Here is a 20,739-nt window from a genome sequence, read left to right as displayed (position 1 = left end):
CATCCACAAAATGTCCGAGGGGCACCCTCAGAGATGACGAGAGGATATCCTATCAACTACGTCAGGACACAGTTCAAGCTTCCTTTCAATGTCCTACTGACATCTGCTGACATCCACCAAAACCTTATCGATCATCAAGATAAGGTTTCTTGCAGGACAATGGCACTGTGTTGTGAAAGATATCATTTACACTGTCAGATCCATTAAAAAAAACCAACATTATAAGCAGTTCTCAGTTTTTCAGAAGAAATTGCAACACATTCTTTCACAACTGCACCATGGTTGTAAACCTGAGAGAGGTATACAGCATCACACTATTGCTTAGTGCATACACAATAAACTTGAAATGGCAAGGAAAAATACATTTTTGAAATTTTTTTATTGAATACTGTTTATTTTCTTCACTCAAGACTCCCGGTCTTGAAGTCTTCACTCCTGATTTCCAGAGAGCTGTGAAAATAAGAGCACGAAATGATGACTAGAAAAATTATGGAGTAGTTTCTGAGGAAATGCTTATTACAGGAAAGCTCACTATAACTAAAGATGATCAAGAAAGTGGCTTAATTTTGAATCATTTGTACTAGTAAGTATACTAAAGGGCAATTGCAGTTTTAGATTTCGACGAGCTTAAATAGGACAAATGTGCGAAACTTGTAGGCAAAGCACACAGTCTTTTTGGGCTAGCATTTGACATAGTGACATAACCACCGATTAAAACAGACAGCACCGGGTGGGGGCACACGATGACATCTAAGTTGCTGGTGCATTTTCGAAGTAGAAGCGCTTGCTTTGAAGGAAAACAGAGCACGTCCAATAGCAAAGCCTTTAAAGCGTTGCTTGGCAGCATCTGACGATGCACGGCAAGCTCTGAGTGAATGCAGCAGAAATAACAAATCTTAAAATCCACGACGTCATTCCGAGCTTCGCAGCACTTGTCCAGTGCTGTGAGGAAAAAGCTTGAGCTTTAATCATCAATTATGTTGCCATTTTCAATGCTAGCGCAAAATAACTTAGCATGCTTTGCCTACAGTCTATATAGATTTGAATCCTTAAATTTCAACAAAATTCTAAAAAAGTGTGGTTGTCCTTTAACTTAGACGGATGACAGATTAGCATAAATCACATAGAACCCCAATATAACACCAATCATTCATTACAAGTCCGTACACAGAAACCACAAAGCTGCCTATGGCTGCTAAATAATTTTGAAGTGAATTTCTCATATGCTGATTCGGTTTCATTCATCGAACAATGGCTTTGACATGTAAGAAGTGTTTTGGTTATGTGAGGCATGAAAAGTGCTGCAATGAAACCACTGATATGCTGTCGTTTCCAAATCTTAAAGCAGGCTGGCTTAAGCATTATAGTGAATTAGAACGATGTATCAACAATTATACTTCATTTTTTTCATGCCTCATACGACCTAAACACGTCAGAGACAATGCTCGGTTGGTGAAACTGAAACAGCATCAATAAATTCTATTATAAATTATTTAGCAGTCACAGGCAATTCCCAATGAGTGATGCATATATACTAATGCATTTGAAAGAAGAGAACACAACCAAACATTTGGCAGCTAAGCTGACATATGTGGACAAGACTCACGTGAGATACTGGAAGACGGAAAATTTGCAGGTGGCTGAGGGTAAGGCTGGAGCACAGCTGGTGCCGGCTTCTTGGGCCTTTTTTGGGGGGGCGACGGGGACTGATCAGAGTCAGAATCAATGAGGCGCTTTGGCTTGTGGACTGGTCGTCTTGGCTGTTCATCATCACTTGTGGCAAGGTCTGATGTGAATTGGGACCTTTCGAGCCGCATCCTTGCATTCTCATATGAGCCTTAAAAGAAAGCAGGATCATTTTCAGTAAATTTTTCCATAACACAGTAGCTAAATACAGATTGTTTATTGCTAGTCTGGTCTGGTTTATGGGGTTCAACATTCCAAAGTGACTTAGGCCTTAGTGGAGGGCTCTGGAAATTTCCACCACCTGACATCCCACATGAACCTCTAGCATTTCACCTCCATCGAAATGTGACCTCCACAGCAGAGATAGAACCTGCGTCTTTCGGGTCAGTAGCCGAGCACTTTAATCACTGAGCCACAATGGCGAACTTATTTATTGTTCAAGAACAATTAACATGCGAAAAACACAGACGAAAGGGGAGAAAAACAGGACAAGTGCTGGAACATGTATCACCAACTTTCCTGCCTAGCTGTTATTATTTATTGCCTACACACATTTGTATAAAGAAAGTAAGGGTGAGCATAGTTGTAGAAAAATAGTACATTATATATTATGCATGCCAGTTTGTGCACAGCTAGATGTTTATCGGCTACACAATTGTTCCCAATGACCACTATTGTTCAGAGATATTCACAAATAGCTAAGGTACATGCATACAGGTTATTACATGCATTTTCATTGGCTGGTATAAGAGCCTTAGGTAACTTGAGATCAACACTAATGAATCATCCCACAACTTACAGAATACACCTTTTACTTCAACTGGATGCTGTGCCCAGTTGTCTTGTGGCTTTGCTGATGTTCTCACAAGCTTGTTGACGCTATCAGCTTTGCCACCTGGCCAGCAGCAGATATCACCTTCAATCCACGTTGAGGGGAACACTTCCACCTCTACAGTTTCTGTGAACTCGACTATGGCGAACGCCATCTGAAATGCATAGAAGTAGTATTGTAGGGTAAAACCTATAAAAGCAGCAGCTGGCAGTGGAAGCCCATTTCCTGTTCTTATGCGAAAAGGAAATAGTCCATTGTTAAAAAAATTTCTTGTTACCTGAACTAAAAACTACCCATAAGGCAAAATTATAAGTGCAAGTATTTCGATGCTCACTGCCGCTTTTAGAGTCACTGCTAGGTGCAGAATGCGTGCAGGAATCCTAGCTTGAATCACAGTCATTTTGCAACACAAAGCTGCTTCAGCCTGTTCCTCGCTGCTAGGTGCAGAAGACGGTTGTGCTTCGTGTATGCCTCTCCAACACTGGCTGGAACATAAGAGATCGCAAACGGTCTCACCCTGAATTAATATTCTCAGATTTCCCGAGGACGGGGTGCCGATCTGTACCGAGCCAACAATGGGTACATTAGAAGCTTGCTCTCAATGCTGGTCGACAAGAGATTCCCAAGTGGGCGATGCGTTGTGACCGCACGTGTGCTTTCAAGTGCTCTCGATGCCGGCCCTCGCTGCTCCGTCGCGTTCTCGCATTCTTGAAGTAGCGAAAACGATTTTTCAGTTATTCTCCTGCCAGCACGAACTGACCAGGATTTGCATTTCACTTTGGGCATGGCAGCAAATGCGTCGAGGTCAAAACAGTAAGATTAGCGCTTACCTTTGAAATATGTGCTGTTGCCGGCTTCAGGACGAAATCCTAGTACCCAACTCAGAGGAAAACAAATGGCTGCAGTCAGGCGTGGGCTTGCCTAACGTCGTAATCAAACCGCGCGCCACACTACACAACCACCACCTCGTAGGAACAAAAAACAAATGGATGCAGCAGCGGTGGCCGTCACGCATTTTCGGCGCGCGCCGCCTCGATGACAGACTGACATACGGCTTATGAATTGGTAGCGTAATGCGAAGCGAAAAATAGAAAATATTTATTTATGCTATATGTCCTTAGGAATTTTAACATTTATTGTGTTTGTGCGCAACAGCTTTGGCTGCGGCATTTCACCCGCCGTGCATGACAAGATGGCGGCGTCTTTGAAAATTGGTTTTGGGGGAAATGAAATGGCGCAATATCTGTCTCACGGCCGCGTTTCGATGGAGGTAAGTGTAAAATTTTATAGTGACTTTCACTTCTCTCAAGAGCAATTCAAATATTCTCTCGTATTTCGATAAATTCTTAACCCCGCTCAGCTAGCTCCGGAGCTTTCCACCGCAGGGACATAAGCGAGTGGTGCTTTTATGATGCCGTGCTATGCTCCTCAACACTACAGCCAAGGCTGAAGACAACAGAATTCCCGATCAAACTTCAGCCATGTGGGCGGATAAAAGAGCAGAAATTAAAATCTGCCAAGATTAGCCGGCTGCAAGGAAGTGAAGCAGCAGTCTCTGAGAAGAGAATTGACGTTGCCATTGCTGCCAGGACTAGCCACACGAACCATGGATTTGGCAACATTGAAGGGTTCAGCGAAACCATGGATAAGAGCTTAGCTGAACGTATAACCCTGTTAGTCAGAGAAGGGATCACATCTGTGTCGGATGTCAAAAAGTGTTTGCATAGGCATGTATTTCTCGACTGATGAAATACCTGACAGCAGCTGCAGGGCATTTTTCTCTACTGCTAAGGACATCAGCAACCACATCCAAGCTGCTCTTAGAAGAAACTGGTTTAGCACTGTCGACCAAACAAATGCAGGTAGTCTGATAAAAAAATCCAGTCTGAGCTACCTGAAAGTTCAGTAGTGTATCGGCCATATTCAGCTAGCAAGAATGCAGGTTGTAGCATGTCTGGTGACATGGAAGAGAATGCTGCCAGTGAGTGTGAGGAGACATTGCTTTTTGTTTCCAATCAAAGTTTATGAAAAACATGCTCCTAAAGTATGGAACTGCAGTCGTTTGTTTGGACTCTACCCATAACACCAGTGACTACGCATTGCCACTTTTTCTTGTAGTCAAAACACCAGTAGGCTCCGCAACTGCTGGTGTGTTCATTGTGCAGTTTGAAACCGCTTGTTGCATAGCTGAGGCTTTAAATGTGTTCAAACAATGGTGTGAAAATCTGCCTCCACAATACTGGACGGTGGATTACTGTCAGGCAGAGATGGGTGCCATCCACCAAGTTTTTCAAAGTAACATATCCATCTGTGATTTCCACAAGGGCCAGGCGTGGCAGAGATGGCTCCACAGAAAAGAAAATGGTGTGTCAAATCCTGATGATGGCCTTAATTTTATGAAGTACATTGCCAAGGCTTCTAATCAAGATGAATTTGAGAATTCACTGGAAGCTCTCATGACTTCAGAGTACTGGAGAAATGAAAAGTTCCAAACTTATTTTCAGTGTGGCTGTCTGTGAAAGAGCTGTGGGTTTTATACTACCGGCTTGAATTTGATGTCGTGCTTACCACGAACAATGGGATTGAAGCTCAGAACAGAGTGCTCAAGGCTCATTATGTAAAGAGCGCGAGCGGGAAGCGTTCCCTTACTTCTCTTATTACAATCCTTGTTTACTCTTACTTGCCAGAGGGTAAGAAAAAATTGATGGAGTCAGAGATGAGGCAGTCAGTGCTATATAGAGAGTACAATGAAAATATCCGTACATATTTGCATGGACGCCCTCAAACATTATTAAGCACATGTTGAGGAGGCTTGTAAATGCTGAAGAATACACCCGTGCTGATGTAGCTGAGCTTCCCATCAATGGGACATTTTCCGTTCACTCCGAGAGGACTGATGCATCGCACATTGTTGACTTCAACAAGCCCTCACGCACATGCCTCGATTTTTGTAAGCACAAGTGACCCGGCAAACATTTCTGCACAGTTTTTAAATTTGTTGACGGCAGGACTTTCCTGTCACTGCCTCATGAATATCTCAATGGGCCACACGTAACATTGAGCCAGTGCACACAACAAAGAGAAACAGACTTTGGTGATGCTAGTACAGAACAAACCAGTGTTACGGAGCTGACCTCGGGGACTACGGTGTCTGAACTTGGTATAAGCAGAACGCCCTCGGCACTGCACCGAAAAGTTCTTGAACATTGGGAGAAGTGTAATTCTATTCTTTTTCAGTGCCACGATAACGAAGTGCTGTCTGAAGTGAGTGAATTGGTAGACAATGCTTTTGCTAGGTTAGCAAGCAGTGTGCCAGAATGTTCTGGTATCCATGTTCGAAGTTCACCAACAAAGGGGTGCTCTTCCTTGAAACCCCTTCCAAAACGAAGGCGCCTGCAGCATGATTGACATTTTGGCTATTGGATTAGGCAAGCTAGCTGACATAAGGAAGTTTATTATGGAGAGAATCAGAATGCTCTAAAGAATGGAGGTAGCCTGAAAGCGATAAAGAGAAAACTAGGCATAGGTAAAAACCAGATGTATGCGTTAAGAGACAAGGAGGGCAATGCCATTAGCAATATGGATAAGATAGTTAACGTAGCCGAAGAGCTTTACACAAACCAGTACAGTAGCGAATGTAATCAGAGCGTTAATGATAGAAACAGTAGCGCACAGCAATGTGTCATCCTGCCAGTAATGAAAGAGGAAGTAAAGACAGCCTTAGGAGCAATGGAAAGGGAAAAGCAGCTGGGGAGGATCAGGTAACAGCAGATCTGTTGAAGGATGGAGGGGACATCGTGCTAGAAAAACTAGCCACCCTGTATATGCAATGCCTAATGACCTCAACCGTACCAGAAGCTTGGAAGAATGCAAAGATATTCTTAATTCGTAAAAAGGAAGACGCCAAGGACTTGAAAAGTTACAGACCGATGAGCTTACTGTCTGTTGCCTACAAGGTATTTAGTATTAAGGTAATGACTAATAGAGTCAGGGCAACCTTAGACTTTAATCAACCAAATGATCAGGCTGGGTTCCGTAAAGGATATTCCACAATAGATCATATTCACACTATCAATCAGCTGATAGAGAAATGCACAGAATATAACCAACCTCTATATATAGCCTTCATTGATTATGAGAAAGCATTCGACTCAGTGGGAACCTCAGCAGTCATACAGGCATTGCGTAACCAGGGTGTAGAAGAGCCTTATGTCAAAATACTGGAAGATATATACAGCAACTGCACAGCTACTATAGCCCTCCATAAAGTCAGCAATAAAATTTTGATAAGGAAAGGTGTCAGGCAAGGAGACATGATCTCGCCAATGCTTTTCACCGCCTGTTTACAGGAGTTATTTCGAGGCCTAAATTGAGAACAGTTGGGAATAAGAGTAAATGGAGAATACCTAAATAATCTGCGATTCACTGATGACATTGCCTTGCTGAGTCACTCAGGAGATGAACTGCAAAGCATGATCAATGAGTTAGACAGACAGAAAAGAATGGTGGGTCTAAAAATTGACATGCATAAAATCAAAATAATGTTCAACAGTCTAGCAAGTGAACAGCAGTTCACAATTGGCAGTGAGGTGCTGGAAGTGGTAAAGGAATCTCCTTAGGGCAGGTAGTGTCAGCTGATCCGGGTAATGAGAGGGAAGTAACTAGAAGGATAAGAATGGGGTGAAGTGCATATGGCAGGTTCTCTCAGATCATGAATAGCAGGTTACCGACATTCATCAAAAGTATACAACAGCTGCATTTCACCGGCACTCACCTGTGGGACAGAAATGTGGAGGCTAACGAAAAGAGTTCAGTTTAAGTTCAGGACAACAGAACAAGCCATGGAAGGAAGAATGATAGGTGTAACGTTAAGAGACCGGAAGCAGGCAGAGTGGGTGAGAGAACAAACGTGTGTTGATGACATCCCAGTCGAAATCAAGGGGGAGAAATGGGCTTGGCCAAGGCGTGCAATGCGAAGGCAAGATAACTGCTGGTACTTAAGGGTAAAGGAGTGGATTCCAAGAGAAGGCAAGCGTAGAAGGGTGCGGCAGAAGGTTAGGTGGGTGGATGAGATTAGGAAGTTTGCAAGCATGGGGAGGGAACAGCTTGCAAAGGACAGGGTTAATTGGAGAGAAATGGGTGAGGCCTTTGCCTTGCAGTGGGTGTAGTCAGGCTGATGATGATGATGATGGCTTAGGGTGATACATTTGCAGTCCCTCTGCCCTCAGCAGAGAAATAATACAGCACTGTAAAACTTGAAAATTAAGTACCATTTTTGAAAAAAAACTTTTTGGTGCTGAATTCTTGGTTTTGGTTTTATTGTCCATTAGAAGTAAAGTTATCTTTACTGGAATTAAAAGTTGTCTGAGTTAGTATTATTTCTTCTATAGAATCTACAATCTATTTGTGTTAAGAGTTAATATTTTGTGCTTCTTGGATGATCAACAGGTGTAGACTATGCATTATTCTTGTTTCCAAAGTGCCCATAGCATGTCCTACTGTGCAACATGATTCTCATTATTATAGTTTTTTCTATGGTTGAACTTGCACTGTACAATTCTGTCACCATTGCACAACTGACTGGTTTTTATGCTTGCTTAGTGGCACTAGTTGGAATCTTGATTTTGTGGAATAGCATTCCCCTGACTTGTCTTTCGAGTGAAAATAACACATGTGGCCAATCATAGGCAACTGACTTCCACATTGTATGTACTGCTGGGAGCCTCGTGCCACAGTAAGGAAGATAGTGAAGCATACGTGAGTAACAGTTGTGATTCCTCTGAAAAGAGGCATGTTTGCCACAATATGTGCACTTCTGGGGATGAATGCAATGAACATATTTCTACAACTGCGTCCAGTGGAATGTATACCAGGCACAGACAATCTAGTAAAAATACACTGCCTGTCGACTGTAGTCCATAAATCATGGCACATTTTCACACAATTGCTGTGTGTGTTGTGCATCTCTGCTTGCTTTTAATGCTTGTAATATGTTTGCATGCCTTTGTTTTTATGTACTATTGCACTTGATATGACCTGCAATGTGTCCACAGTGAACGAACCATGGTTCCCACTTTATACCAAATCTATGTATCTTAAAACAAAGCACCCAACTTTTCACACATTTATTAAATTTTCTTACTTTTATTGTCCATTAAATGCAGAAATTTTCAGCATGGTGGGTTCGTACTGCTTTGTGAATTGAGATCTTACCACTAATTTTGAGTTGCAGCTCATATTGAGTGCAGCATAGCACATGCAGCAGGCATATGTTTGTGCAAAATTAATATATGACATTGTCTGCAAAGAGCTGTATTTTGTTTGTGTACTTGAAAGTAGATGTGTACTTGAAAGAAACATGAAAGTAGATAGCAACTTCTTTGTCACATTTGAAAACAATCGTCTTACTCAAAAAACATCAATAAAATTCTTAGGCGTCATGTTTGAACAGCACCTTCTTTGGACAACTCGCATGGAATATATTCGCCCAAAGATAGCCCGATCTGTAGGCGTACTAAACAAATTTAAAAACCTGTTACCAGAGAAGGTAAAATTTAAATTTATTATTCCATTTTTCATTCGTACATGTACTGTGGTTTACTTGCATGGGGTACTACGACCACCACAAACCGTAACAAAATTTTCACTTTGCAGAGGCGAGCCGTTCATGCCATAGCAAACTTACCCTTCTCTAAGTGCACATCCGATCCTTTTTCCTGGTATAATTTGTTAACCATGCAACAAAGTTACAAGAAGAAACTAGCAATGTATATTAAGAGTCTTGTTACAGTAAATAAACATGATTTCGAGCAACAATATCTATATTAAGCTCAGCTTATAATTTCCGGCGACACAATTACCATACGTATAAGCCCCGTACAAATTATGGTTTTTCAGAAGCTAAACTGTCAGATACCTAATTTATTAAACACCTACTGCGGAATTCTAGATTTAGCACTTGAAAACCACGCACGAAACACTTTTAAAAACAAAGTTCATGCAATGCTAGCTTCCTAGGTGAATGACACAAATTCCACCCTTGTGTTTTCTAATACATTTTCATTCTTATGCCTAATACTTCTTTCCTTCATGCAAGTACATTCTACTTTTAAGCTGTCTCCTAGGCTTTGACTTTGTTTTGATTGTGGATGGCTTCTGCGCAAAATTTCTAAAACTGTTGCTGTTTGCCGGTGATTGTCAGTGTCCAGGACTACAGACCCTTGTCAGGTGTTTGCAACACCTTTAGCCTGTATGTCCTCGGTTTTTGTATTTCGTGAACCGAAATAAACAAGTTATTATTATTATTATTATTATTAAACACAGTATACAAAGTTGAAATTGCAATCTTGTCTCCTACTGTTTTCAGTGCAGTCCGGCCTTTTGCAAAGAAATCTCAGCTTACTTTTTCCAAATATAGTCATAGAAAAGTTTATGCATGACTCGTAGCTATAGCTCTGATGTTGTTCTCACTTTATTTCAGGGCTGGGGCTACAAATAGGTTGCACACAAAGGATATGTCATTCTTAGCAAGGAAAATTTGTAACAGTACTGACGGTAAGCAATAAAATATTGCCTTGATGAAGGCTCCTGTAAGACAAACAAATGAGATTTAGCTGTGTAGCTAGCTCAGCTCGCCAAGTTCATTTTCAGCCTAATAGAAGACGCACATAACAATGTGGCAGAGTCAGAGCAAGATAATGGTGCATTAAATTAAAGAGGGCCCTCCAACTAAGGTTGCATGAGGAGTACTATATAGCTGTCTTGAAAAATTGGCACACTAATTCTCAGATAATTCATATAGTAGGCTGTTTTACGTAATGCTGAAGCAAAGCACACGGTTCCAATGGCTCCTGAAATGGCCTTGGACATCGTGCAGAGCTTAGACATTGTGCACTACTCAATCGCTTGTTTTTCTACGTGGCCCATTAGATGCTGTGTAGAAAACACTCATGCGTATTTGGCGCAGAATGGTTACCTTTTTGTCCATAATAAAAAATACACTAGTTTGACAGAGAATTTCACACTTTTTGATGCTGTGGCTCAATTTATGCACGTGCAGCATGACCTCGAGTTTCTTGCATCCAGTTGATCAGCCTGCTTCGTTCAACTTCAGCACCTTCTCTTCTTCCTTGACTTTTGTGACTGGTTTTTTCAAGTTACAATGTACCAACTGGCCTGCATTTAAACCCTTCTGAGTACTTGCCTTTCTCATTTGCTTTAATGTCTTTAGTGCGCTGTTATTGTCTTAACTTCAAAGTAAGATCTTTTTCTTTGAGAAGCAATTTATTCTTGCAGAATCACACCTGTGATGTCTTTTTTCTGTAATATTCGAATTGATTTTTTCTTGGACATTCATGGAATGCAGCATTTGGGATATGGATGCCCCGAGGGCATCAAGAAATTGTGATATATATGTCAACAGAACCTTATCGGTACCATGTTGTCGGTGTGATGTAGAGAAAGCAATACAAAGATTGTAGTATTTGGCAGGAAGGTCAACTGCACGAGTCTTGTGATTTACTGTGATATCAGTTTTATGGGCCGCAGGTGGAGAATGTAAAGGAGAGGTTGAAGCTTTCAGGAATTACTGCAATTAATAAGCATGTTTGGAATCCACTGACAACAATCCCTGAGAGAAGCAGCCGAAAGTAGCATATTCTAGCAATATGGAGTGCTTAGTTGTACACTGTATAAAATTGTTTCTTCACACTCTCTTGCAACTTGCTTCACCTAGACATACATAAGTAAAAGACATGAATGAAATGCGTGTCACATCTTGTATACTCCAGGTGACAAGGCAGACCGACACCTTTTTTTTTAATACGTAATGCTGCATCAAAAATGGCAATTTTTTATTCTTAGTTTATTTTTTTCCCACAGTAATTGTCAAATTTCTGTAAATTGTTTTGTTTCTATTGTGCACTGTATTGCCATTGTTTCCTTTTCAGGAGCCATCAAGCTGCAATACTCTCCCCAGTGGCCAGTGCTGAGGACAGCAGGGACGCATTATTTTGAGACCTGACACAGAAGTCACTGCGAAATTTTCAAGTTTTATTTATAATGTTAGAGCTTTATTTTGATGTTTTTTATTTTGTAATTCTACAGCAGAGACCTAACTAAATGACACGTTTTTCTTCATTTTTCCGTTACTCATTCTAAATTAATTTGCAATGTTTCCCTGGGGACTTACACAAACGTGCTGAATTTCTGTGTCATTTTCTAACATTGCCAATTTAATGATGTGCTCATTTTCTTCAACGCATGCAATTACATATGCAGGAATCTATATTTATCTCTGACAAAAAGTCTCAAGGTTAGTTTTGCTTCCATTGCATTGTATTGGATCACTTGGTTCTTATAAAGCTTTGACATTCATGCTAGGTATAGTGTGTATCTTTCTGCATGTATTATTTGACTTGTGGCATTGTGCACCTCACTGCTGAAGTCAGGTGCAAGTGCACCACACAGCCATGCATACTTGCTGCCATTGAGGGGCTGATCTACTTGTGCATGTTTCACTGCATATGTTCCAACGCATTGTATTCAAAAAACAGTCTGGTCGGGGATAGCAGCTGTGTTAGCTGATGGCAGTGGTCATCTTCACACTGTCATAACTGAAGACTACTAGGTGCTATGTGCAAAGGCTGGAGATTATCCCCGGCATGACTGCCGGCACAATGTTCATGCGTTTCACGGTGTTTCACTTACGAATTTATGCAATTCTTAAAAATAAGGTTTTTGATTAAAAAGAGCACTTTTTTCAGCATGTTGTAAGCAGTGTAATGCATCAGAGTACTGCAAAATGTGCTAATTAGCAGGCTGGTTAACTAATATTCAATAGTCAACTCTTTAGCTATTACCGTTAGGTCTCTAATTATTTAGAAGCATATAGCCCACTGTAAGCAATATCGATATCAGTTTTTAGAGTTTTAGAAAATCGGCTGCCCTCGGCGCTGTGGCTCAACAAATTTTGGGTACGTCCCGCCGAAATCCATGTGCTGTCGAGACGCTTGCAGGAAAGCAATCTCTCCAGTGCACATAACTCGGAAATAGTCAAAATTTCTTGGGCCATAGCTCCTAGGGTAACCACGTTTTCTAAAACTTAAAAACAGATATGGATATTGCTCACAGTGGGCTATACACCTCACAATGATTAAGGAGCCTAACAGTAATAGTTAAAAAGTTCACTATTCAATATTAGTTGTGCAGCTGCTAGTCAGTGTGTCTTAACAGTATTCTGATGTACTACACCACTGACAAATCTATGCTGACAAAGTGCTCTTCTAATTCAAAAAGCCCATTTTTAAAAATTGCTAAAAATTTAGGTGAAACACCCTGTATATAGTTATATGCTGCAATGTTAATAATACGTTAAGGCAACTACCTAATGCTGTTGCACAAACAGTGTCTTTAAGTAACGGTACACACATATAAAGTGTTGCTAAAACGTGCACTTAATGTTACATGAACATTTCTTGTTATGCTACAGTTTGTGAACCTAATGTTTCTAGAAACATTTCACAAGCACAAAAGAGGAATCTAGCAATTGTCAGGTAAAGTTAGTGGGTAACATTTCACACCATTCAGATAACATTGCCACAAGAAAATGCGTTACTTCGGGACAGGCTCAAGGGGAATGTGAAATGTTGGCAGCATCACTTTTTTGCTGTAGTTGCCATGCAGAAAGTTATAATTATTGTCAGTTACACGAGCTTACAATGACAAGTCAAGTCACTTTGTGAAAAATTAGCATGGCTGCTTTCTGCACACGCAGCTCCAGTGCAATGCCAGGCTATAGCGAGCTATTCAGCATATGGTAACTGTGTGTTGTATTCCACTTGTGTGTCCAAATATGAGAGGAATGAAATGCAACCACCAGTAATGCTCTGGCTACTGTTTCCTTGTCTCTTTCATTGTACGCCACAAAAGACTGCATAAATGCAAATAAAAATAAGCACCCCATTTCTGACATTTATTTCTGAGCACGCAAAGCATATCGCAGACCGCATGGAGCATTGTGCGACTGCAAAATTAAAAGTGAAAGTAAATACCGGCAGGTTCATTTCTTAAAATGCCCCCCAAAAAAGAGGGTGCAAAAGGGAACAGAAATGCCACAGCAGCAAGTATGGTCACAAAGTACTCTAGAATTTCAGGCCACACTTTACATTCCGAAATCATTTTGCTGTAGATACAATAGGTGAACAGCACTGCTGCTTAGATGGGGCATATTGAAGACATTTACCAGCAAATGCTTGCCGAGCGTGAAGCAAGGTACATTCATGGTGTCAGCAGTGCATGCTAAATGTGAAAAGAGCGAGGGGAAAGGTTGGCACACTGCAGCACTTGTTGCAAGTTCGTTAATACTGATGTCAGTCACTCTTTGCATGCTTTACAAATTGCCATAGCACATGATAGCAGTAGTAGTACACTATAAGCAGCAACATAATGCAGTATCTTGAAGGGTAAGAAAGTTCTCAATATAGTGTGATACAATGCAGCAGTGAAGATAAAAAAACGGGGCATAAAAGAAATACTTGAAATGTACTGATTATATATAGCAACACCAGTTTTATTTAGTAATGGAATTATGGAAAGTCATAATGTCCTTTTTATACCTTCCTTCCTTGATGTATTGCAGACTATTCGGCACAAGGAATTTAACAAAACCTGGCATGACAGTTCACGGCAGAAAAGACTATAATATACACCACTTATCCCTGTTAGACAATGTGAATCTTGAAGCACTTGAAAAACAGGGACGGAATGAAGTGAACAATGCGTGCAATCTCTCCATTACTCTTTTCTTATGAGTTGTAGTTATGTAGACAGAACGCTAGTGTCTAATGGGGGTGTGGCATTGAAAGTATATCACTTGCAAGTAAAAAGTGATACAGGAAGTGGTCATCACAAATAAAGCTCAACAGCAATAATCCAGCATGACATGCTATAATATATGCCACTCATCTCTGTTAGACATGACAAATCTTGTAGCAATTGAAAAACAGGAACGGAACATGGAGGCTAACGAAAAGGGTTCAGCTTATGTTAAGGACAATGCAGCGAGCCATGGAAAGAAAAATGATAGATGTAATGTTAAGAGACCGGAAGCGGGCAGAGTGGGTGAGGGAACAAATGCGTGTTAATGACATCCTAGTCGAAATCAAGATGAAGAAATGGGCTGGGGCAGAGCATTTAATGCGAAGGTAAGATAACTGCTGGTCCTTAAGGGTAACGGAGTGGATTTCAAGAGAAGGCAAGCGTAGCAGGGTGCGGCAGAAGGTTAGGTGGGCGGATGTGATAAAGAAGTTTGCAAGGATAGGGTGGCCGCAGCTGGTAAAGGACAGGGTTAATTGGAGAAACACGGGAGAGGCCTTTGCACTGCAGTGGGTGCAGTCAGGCTGATGAATTACATGCTACAAGTCACACTGCTCATGACACAGTGCATCATGTTAATGTGGCTGCAACCCAGAAAAGAAAAGTAACACAAAGTATAGTTATTACCTTGTCACCTATGAAAACATAGCACCTCAAGTACAAGGTAGACAAAGACAATGAAGACTGTCCTCATGCTCTGCACCACTCACTGCTAGGGGCTCAGTTGGGAGTGTGCTAGTTTTGTTGCTTGTAAATATTTGTAAAAACACCATTCTTCACATAACATTGTTGGTGGAGGTTCAAGGTTCCATGGTCACTCTTGGCAGCAAGCTGCTAACCGATGGCCTTTCCAGAGAGGTCACAGAGTTTCCCGGTGCATCTGTTCCAGGTGATCAGTTGAGGCTTGTGAGTGCCTTACAAAACCTGCAATTCTTTGTAGTAAAAGACGTGCTGGTGAGCATGACGATTGGGTCATTCTCCTAACAGATATATACTCCTCATCGTGCAATCATTCATGAAGATCGAGACACAGCCAAGGTGCGCGTTGTGGTCGATGCATATTCGCATGAGAAGAGTGCAAAATCGTTGAACGAGAATCTGGAGGTTGGTCCTAACTGAAATCCTGACGTTGTAATGCTGCTGCTTCAGTCCCAACGATACAGGGTAATTCCTGACAGCCACTGTTGAGAAGGCCTTTCTTTAGATAGCGTTACGAGATGAGTGCCGTGTTCCTCGCCGGGAACTTCCAAGGTATTGGGACTTGTTTGGAAGAACACAGTAACAGACACATTTTAACTGAACCCTCTCAGTAGCCTTGATTATATTCAGCACCAACAAATCGCCAAGCGGTTCAGTCTGTTACCAAACTATAAGACCCCTTAGGGTTTCTTTCATTGTTTTTGGCATGAGCAAAGATTTTTTTTTTACAAGACCTCTGGAAGGCCAACCTTGTTTGGGAGGATATGCTGCCACTACCTTCGGAGAAGATCTGGTGTGAATGGAGTGGAGAAGTGGCCACTTTTCACAACTTTAGGGTTCCTTGGTTTCTGGGTGCAGAAATAGAAGGTAGCATGGAGCTATGTATTTTTGCAAACAAAAATCTGAGAGCATATGATGCTGTAGCATAAGTGTGCATACATGAAGCTAGCAGGAAGACTAAGACAAACCTGCTGCTTATGAAGACGAGAGTTGCGCCTCTAAAAATGATCACTCTGCCAATGTTTGAAATATTTCTGGCATTAATAGTGGCAAGAATGTATAGCTATGTCACAAAAAACTTTAATGACCGCTTTTTCAAAGTAATATTTTGGTCAGACTTGCAGATCACTCTTTGCTGCATCAGGAAAAACCCGAACAACTGGAAGACATTTGTACAGAACCGAGTGCCGGAGATTCGTGTTCTCTTAGAGTACTCATGTTGGCGTTTTTGTCCGGGTAAAGTGAACCTGGCTGACTTGCTCACCCGAGGGATCACTGCTAACCATCTACTTCAGTCACGCTTATGGTGGCAAGGACTGAGATCGATGACAGACCACTCATGCTGGCAGCCCCTCAATTCGTTAGAGGACATTCAACTTCACATTCCTGAGCAGAAGCTGCTGATCAGTTCACATGTTGTGAATATGACCTTTCGGCCGAAGACACCTGTTGATATTGAGAAATTCAGCTCTCTTAATAGGCTTTTAAGGACAATTTCGTGAATTTTTCATTACGTTAACAACTTCAAGAACAAGGAAAAGACGATTGGACCACTTCCGGCAGCAGAAATTCAAAAAGTGGAATGTTATATCGTTCACAACAAGCAGCAGAGACATTTTGAAGCCACAGCAGAGTGCACAAAAAAGAAATCCCCATTTTCCCCAGGAAGTTCAGTGAGGCAGCTTTGGTTGTATTTTGCAATAATTGGCTGCTGCGAGTCCTGGGGCAAGTTTAAAAAAATACAGGTGACACGTATGAAGCACGCCATCTCATCCTTTTGCCGAAGAACTCTTAATTTTCCCGATTGATCGTCCAGCAGGTACACGAGCAGGCTTATCATGCTGGCATTCGACATACTTTAACACAAGTGTATGAAAAGTACTGGATTCCTCGTGCATGGCAGCTTGTTAAGAATTGGCTCCGATGGTGTTTCGTCTGTCAACGACTGCAAGCCAAGCCGTTTCAACAGGTGAAGCCTCCACTGCCCGTCGACAGCGTCAACCAGTCTTCCCATTCTCTTGTGACAGGAGTCGACTTTGTTGGACCTCTGTACATCAAGCATGATGGCCATGAGAGCGTGTACATTACGCTATTTACATGTGCATTAAAAAGAGGTGTACATTTAAAACTTGTTGGAGATAAGACAACAGAGAACTTCCTCTACACCGTGTGAAGATTTGTTTCTCAATGTGGGCTCTGTCAGACAATGTCCAGTGATAACACATGAATGTTTGTGAGATCAGCTAAAGAGCTAAAAGAAACTGTGGGGGATAATTCAACATCTTGATGTTCACGTATACTTCGCAGCTCGTAAAGTTCAATGGAACTTTAACTGCTCAAATGCTCCCTGGAGGGGCGGATTCTATGAAAGACTCATACAGTCAGTGAAAACGTCTCTAAAAAAAATGTTGGGCAAGCATAATGAACTGAGCACACTTCTCACTGAAATTGAGGCGATAATCAAGTCTCGGCTCCAGACATACGTCTTTAATGACGTTGACGAGCCTTATCCGCTGTTGCCGGCCTGTTTTCTAGTGGGTCGAAGGCTGACGGTGCTTCCACCCTTTCCCGCGTCATATCCACCGAGTTCCTTCTTCAGGCAAACTGATAAGGCTTTGGCAGGAGCGGAAGACCAGCTGCAACTTTTTGGTCACACTGGGTAAAGGAGTAGCTGAGTGAGCTCAGAAACTCTGCAACAAACCAGGTGAAGCAACCGAACTTGTTGAAGCCTGGAACAATAGTGCTTTTTGGTGAATGACAACATCCGAGACATCTCTGGTCCCTCGCAAGAAGTGATGACCTTCATCGTCGGCGTGATGGCAAAGTGCGCTCTTGCTCCCCATGGTTGTCATAGAGGACTATAGTCAATCATCCTGTCCAGCGCCTGTACTCCTTGGAGGTTACTAGTATCATTTTAAGCAGGGCAGCATGTTGGAACTTCTTCGACAAATGAAGATATCATCATCATTTGCAAGTTCGAGTGAAGCTGCGCCTCCAGCGCAGCTGCACTTCATATTCATAATAAAAAAGAAGCTTCTGTTCCTTTTGGCCACGATCATCTCAACTCCACTCCTTTGAAGTGTCCACACAACAACAAGTGAACCCTGAAGGCCATCACAGTCAGAAAAGTAATACAGGATGCCATCAACCTTGACCGTTGTTACCAAGTGATGTTTTTAAGTTCTACGCTACTAAAGAATATAGGTCCTGGATTTCTGTGAAGTGCATTATTGGGGCTTGTTGGTGTGTAATGCCAAGAAAGTATCGTCCACTTTTATTGCACACCGCATGATTACAATCATAAAGTTGCAGTTCATCACCAGTTACACTAAGGTCATCTTCCTTCGCAAACGCATTCATGCATATAGGCCAACTTCTCAGGTAGGCATACCTTCAGAGACAGGTTTCTAGGCCTATGTTGCATAAAAATGCATTACTCACGATGCTGAAGGCTAAATACACACAACCTTCAAACATATTATCAGCTTTAAAGGCAAGAATTCTTTCAGATACAGTTGTTCAGGCCTGTATCACAAAAAAAAAACGCAGCTCTGCCTTTGCTATATGCTAACATTGTGTCATTTCTTTCCGAGAACCAAAGAGAGTCTTCTTGGATAGGTGGTGAAAATGCATTTGTTCAACAATTGTGTGAACTGCATTCCTTTAACCCCTGCATGTGCCCTCAGGTGCTCACTGAGTGCAAATGCACAGAGCATGGAAAATAGTTTTGGTGCGAGACAGGGAGCAGTTAGCAAAATATAGTTTCCTGGCATCACTGAATCTTCAGCGGAGGCCAAAACTAGAAACCCGCATTGGAGTCTGTTTAAGACAATCTTGTTGATAGCTTGGACCTTTCCAGTTCTTCTGCTTGACATATATGGTAATTAAAATCAGGAATTTGAGGCTCAGATCTGTGACCTGGCAGATTTCCGTCACTCTGTACACAGTCCTCCACAACAGTCAACTGCTGCTGTCACCATCTGGAGCCCAGGTGACAGCCTCAAAAGAGGTTTAAAAGAAGGTGGGAAGCCTCCTTTTTATATGAGTGGTGTCCATGCGTGTAAATATTGTCTTGAAGTGAACTGTGTGACGTTCCTGCCCTACTGAGGCAAGTGAGTAGGACATATCTCTCCGTGCTGTAATCTGGGCAGCATATAGCGTAATGGTCTACATCCACATACACAACACAGGAAGAGCATAGTTGAGACGATGCTGTCCAGTCTTATGCATCCATGCTGAAGTACGAGCAAACTTTGTGTGAATTCGATGCAGTAGAGTAACTTGTGTTCTTTTCAGCCCTTTAATTGGTCACACATGGTTGGTTGGGCGAACACCACAGGGAACTAAAATGGCTAAGCACCGTTTCCTTGAAGAATCTGTTCACATCTTGAGGGACTTGATGCATTCCCTGACAGCGCTTCATAGGAAAGAATGTCTGCCACCTCGTTGCCAAAGACATCTATGTGTGAGGGCACCTATTGGAACCTCTGTTGTGCAGATTGTGCATCAAGTGCAGAGATCCAAGAGACAATTCTTCAGACGGGAACCCATGCTCTAACCTTTGAAGGGTAGATTTTGACGTAAGTAAAGCAGTGCAAATGAAGGTCCCTGAAGGAAAAACAAAGATGCAACAAAAAAGAGGCAAAGCAGTGGAGGAGGAGGCAGGACACACTACTGTGCTGATTAACAAGTTGTTTGTCAGTGCAGTTGTGTGTTGTCCTTGTTCTTGTCCGTTGTCTGCGTGCACTGTTTTTCTCAGAATGTACCTCAACCAACTCGCACAGCAACACATTTTTTTTAATAAACATATTTTGAATCTGTCAGGATGACAACATGTTCAGGTGGTAAAGACATTAGCTTCTATAAGGTCATGTCGGTGGCAACATTTTCAGCACGTGGATGATATGGCTCGAGTAAGGACAGACCAGGCAGTATTCATGAGCTGACCTTGTCCACCGAACCATCAGTGAAAACTTGGAGATGGTGAGCATATTCTGTTTCAAAATGCTCAAGTACGAGCGAATGAGTTTCCACCAAAGGAGTATTCCGTTTTAGCGTGAACGTGAGGGATAGTTAACATACATATACTTTAGGCTGGACAAGAAAAAAAGAAAGAAGAATAAAGTTCCCCTACCCGCACCGCGTAGCGCACAGTGGGCTGAATTTGCAGTCAATGTACAATTGAGACTCGATAAGTTTAACCGCTGGCTTTGTCTCTGAAAGTTACGAACTAGGGTTCTAAGAGCGTTAAGTGCCAAGCGAGCCCAGCACTCGGACCTGTTTCAGAGACGCTATAGAAGAGCTCACCCGGCTATCCTCTCTCCGAGGCGACCATGTGGCATTAATAAGCTTTGTGACGCCACAAGGCTAAGAGGTTGCGATAGTGACTCATAACGATCTTGATTGTTCGTGGCCACCTGTGAAACTCCAAGGGGTCGGCTCTCCTTAGTCTGTTTTGGTGAAAAATTTGTAGACCTTCAAACTGTCATACTGATGTGGAAATTAAATGTTGTTGGTACATTATGCAGCTCATCACAAGGGCCAAGGGCTTCGTGGAGTCTGATCTGATCATTGAGGAACGATAATTTTTCCATCGTTCACTTGTGATTATATGGATGGCATTGAGGTGCGAAGATAGAGATGAGACA

General features: G+C 42.0%; 1 protein-coding gene and 1 pseudogene across 1 annotated transcript; one reads left to right on the top strand and one right to left on the bottom strand.

The window, feature by feature from the left end:
• Positions 1-265: 265 nt before the first annotated feature.
• Positions 266-3,478, bottom strand: LOC144103542 (uncharacterized). Its single transcript, XM_077636236.1, has 4 exons — positions 3,349-3,478; positions 2,486-2,672; positions 1,607-1,837; positions 266-450 (listed from the first exon to the last, which is right to left on the bottom strand). Exons 2-4 carry the CDS (start codon positions 2,670-2,672, stop codon positions 266-268), a joined length of 603 nt encoding a protein of 200 aa, XP_077492362.1. The 5' UTR covers positions 3,349-3,478.
• A 304-nt stretch (positions 3,479-3,782) lies between these two features.
• LOC144103541 (uncharacterized) lies at positions 3,783-20,676 on the top strand (annotated as a pseudogene).
• The last annotated feature ends 63 nt before the right edge of the window (positions 20,677-20,739 follow it).

Source organism: Amblyomma americanum, chromosome 9 (genome assembly GCF_052857255.1).
Source record: "Amblyomma americanum isolate KBUSLIRL-KWMA chromosome 9, ASM5285725v1, whole genome shotgun sequence".
Taxonomy (NCBI): Eukaryota; Metazoa; Arthropoda; class Arachnida; order Ixodida; family Ixodidae; genus Amblyomma; species Amblyomma americanum.
This window is presented reverse-complemented; position numbering and strand designations above follow the sequence as displayed.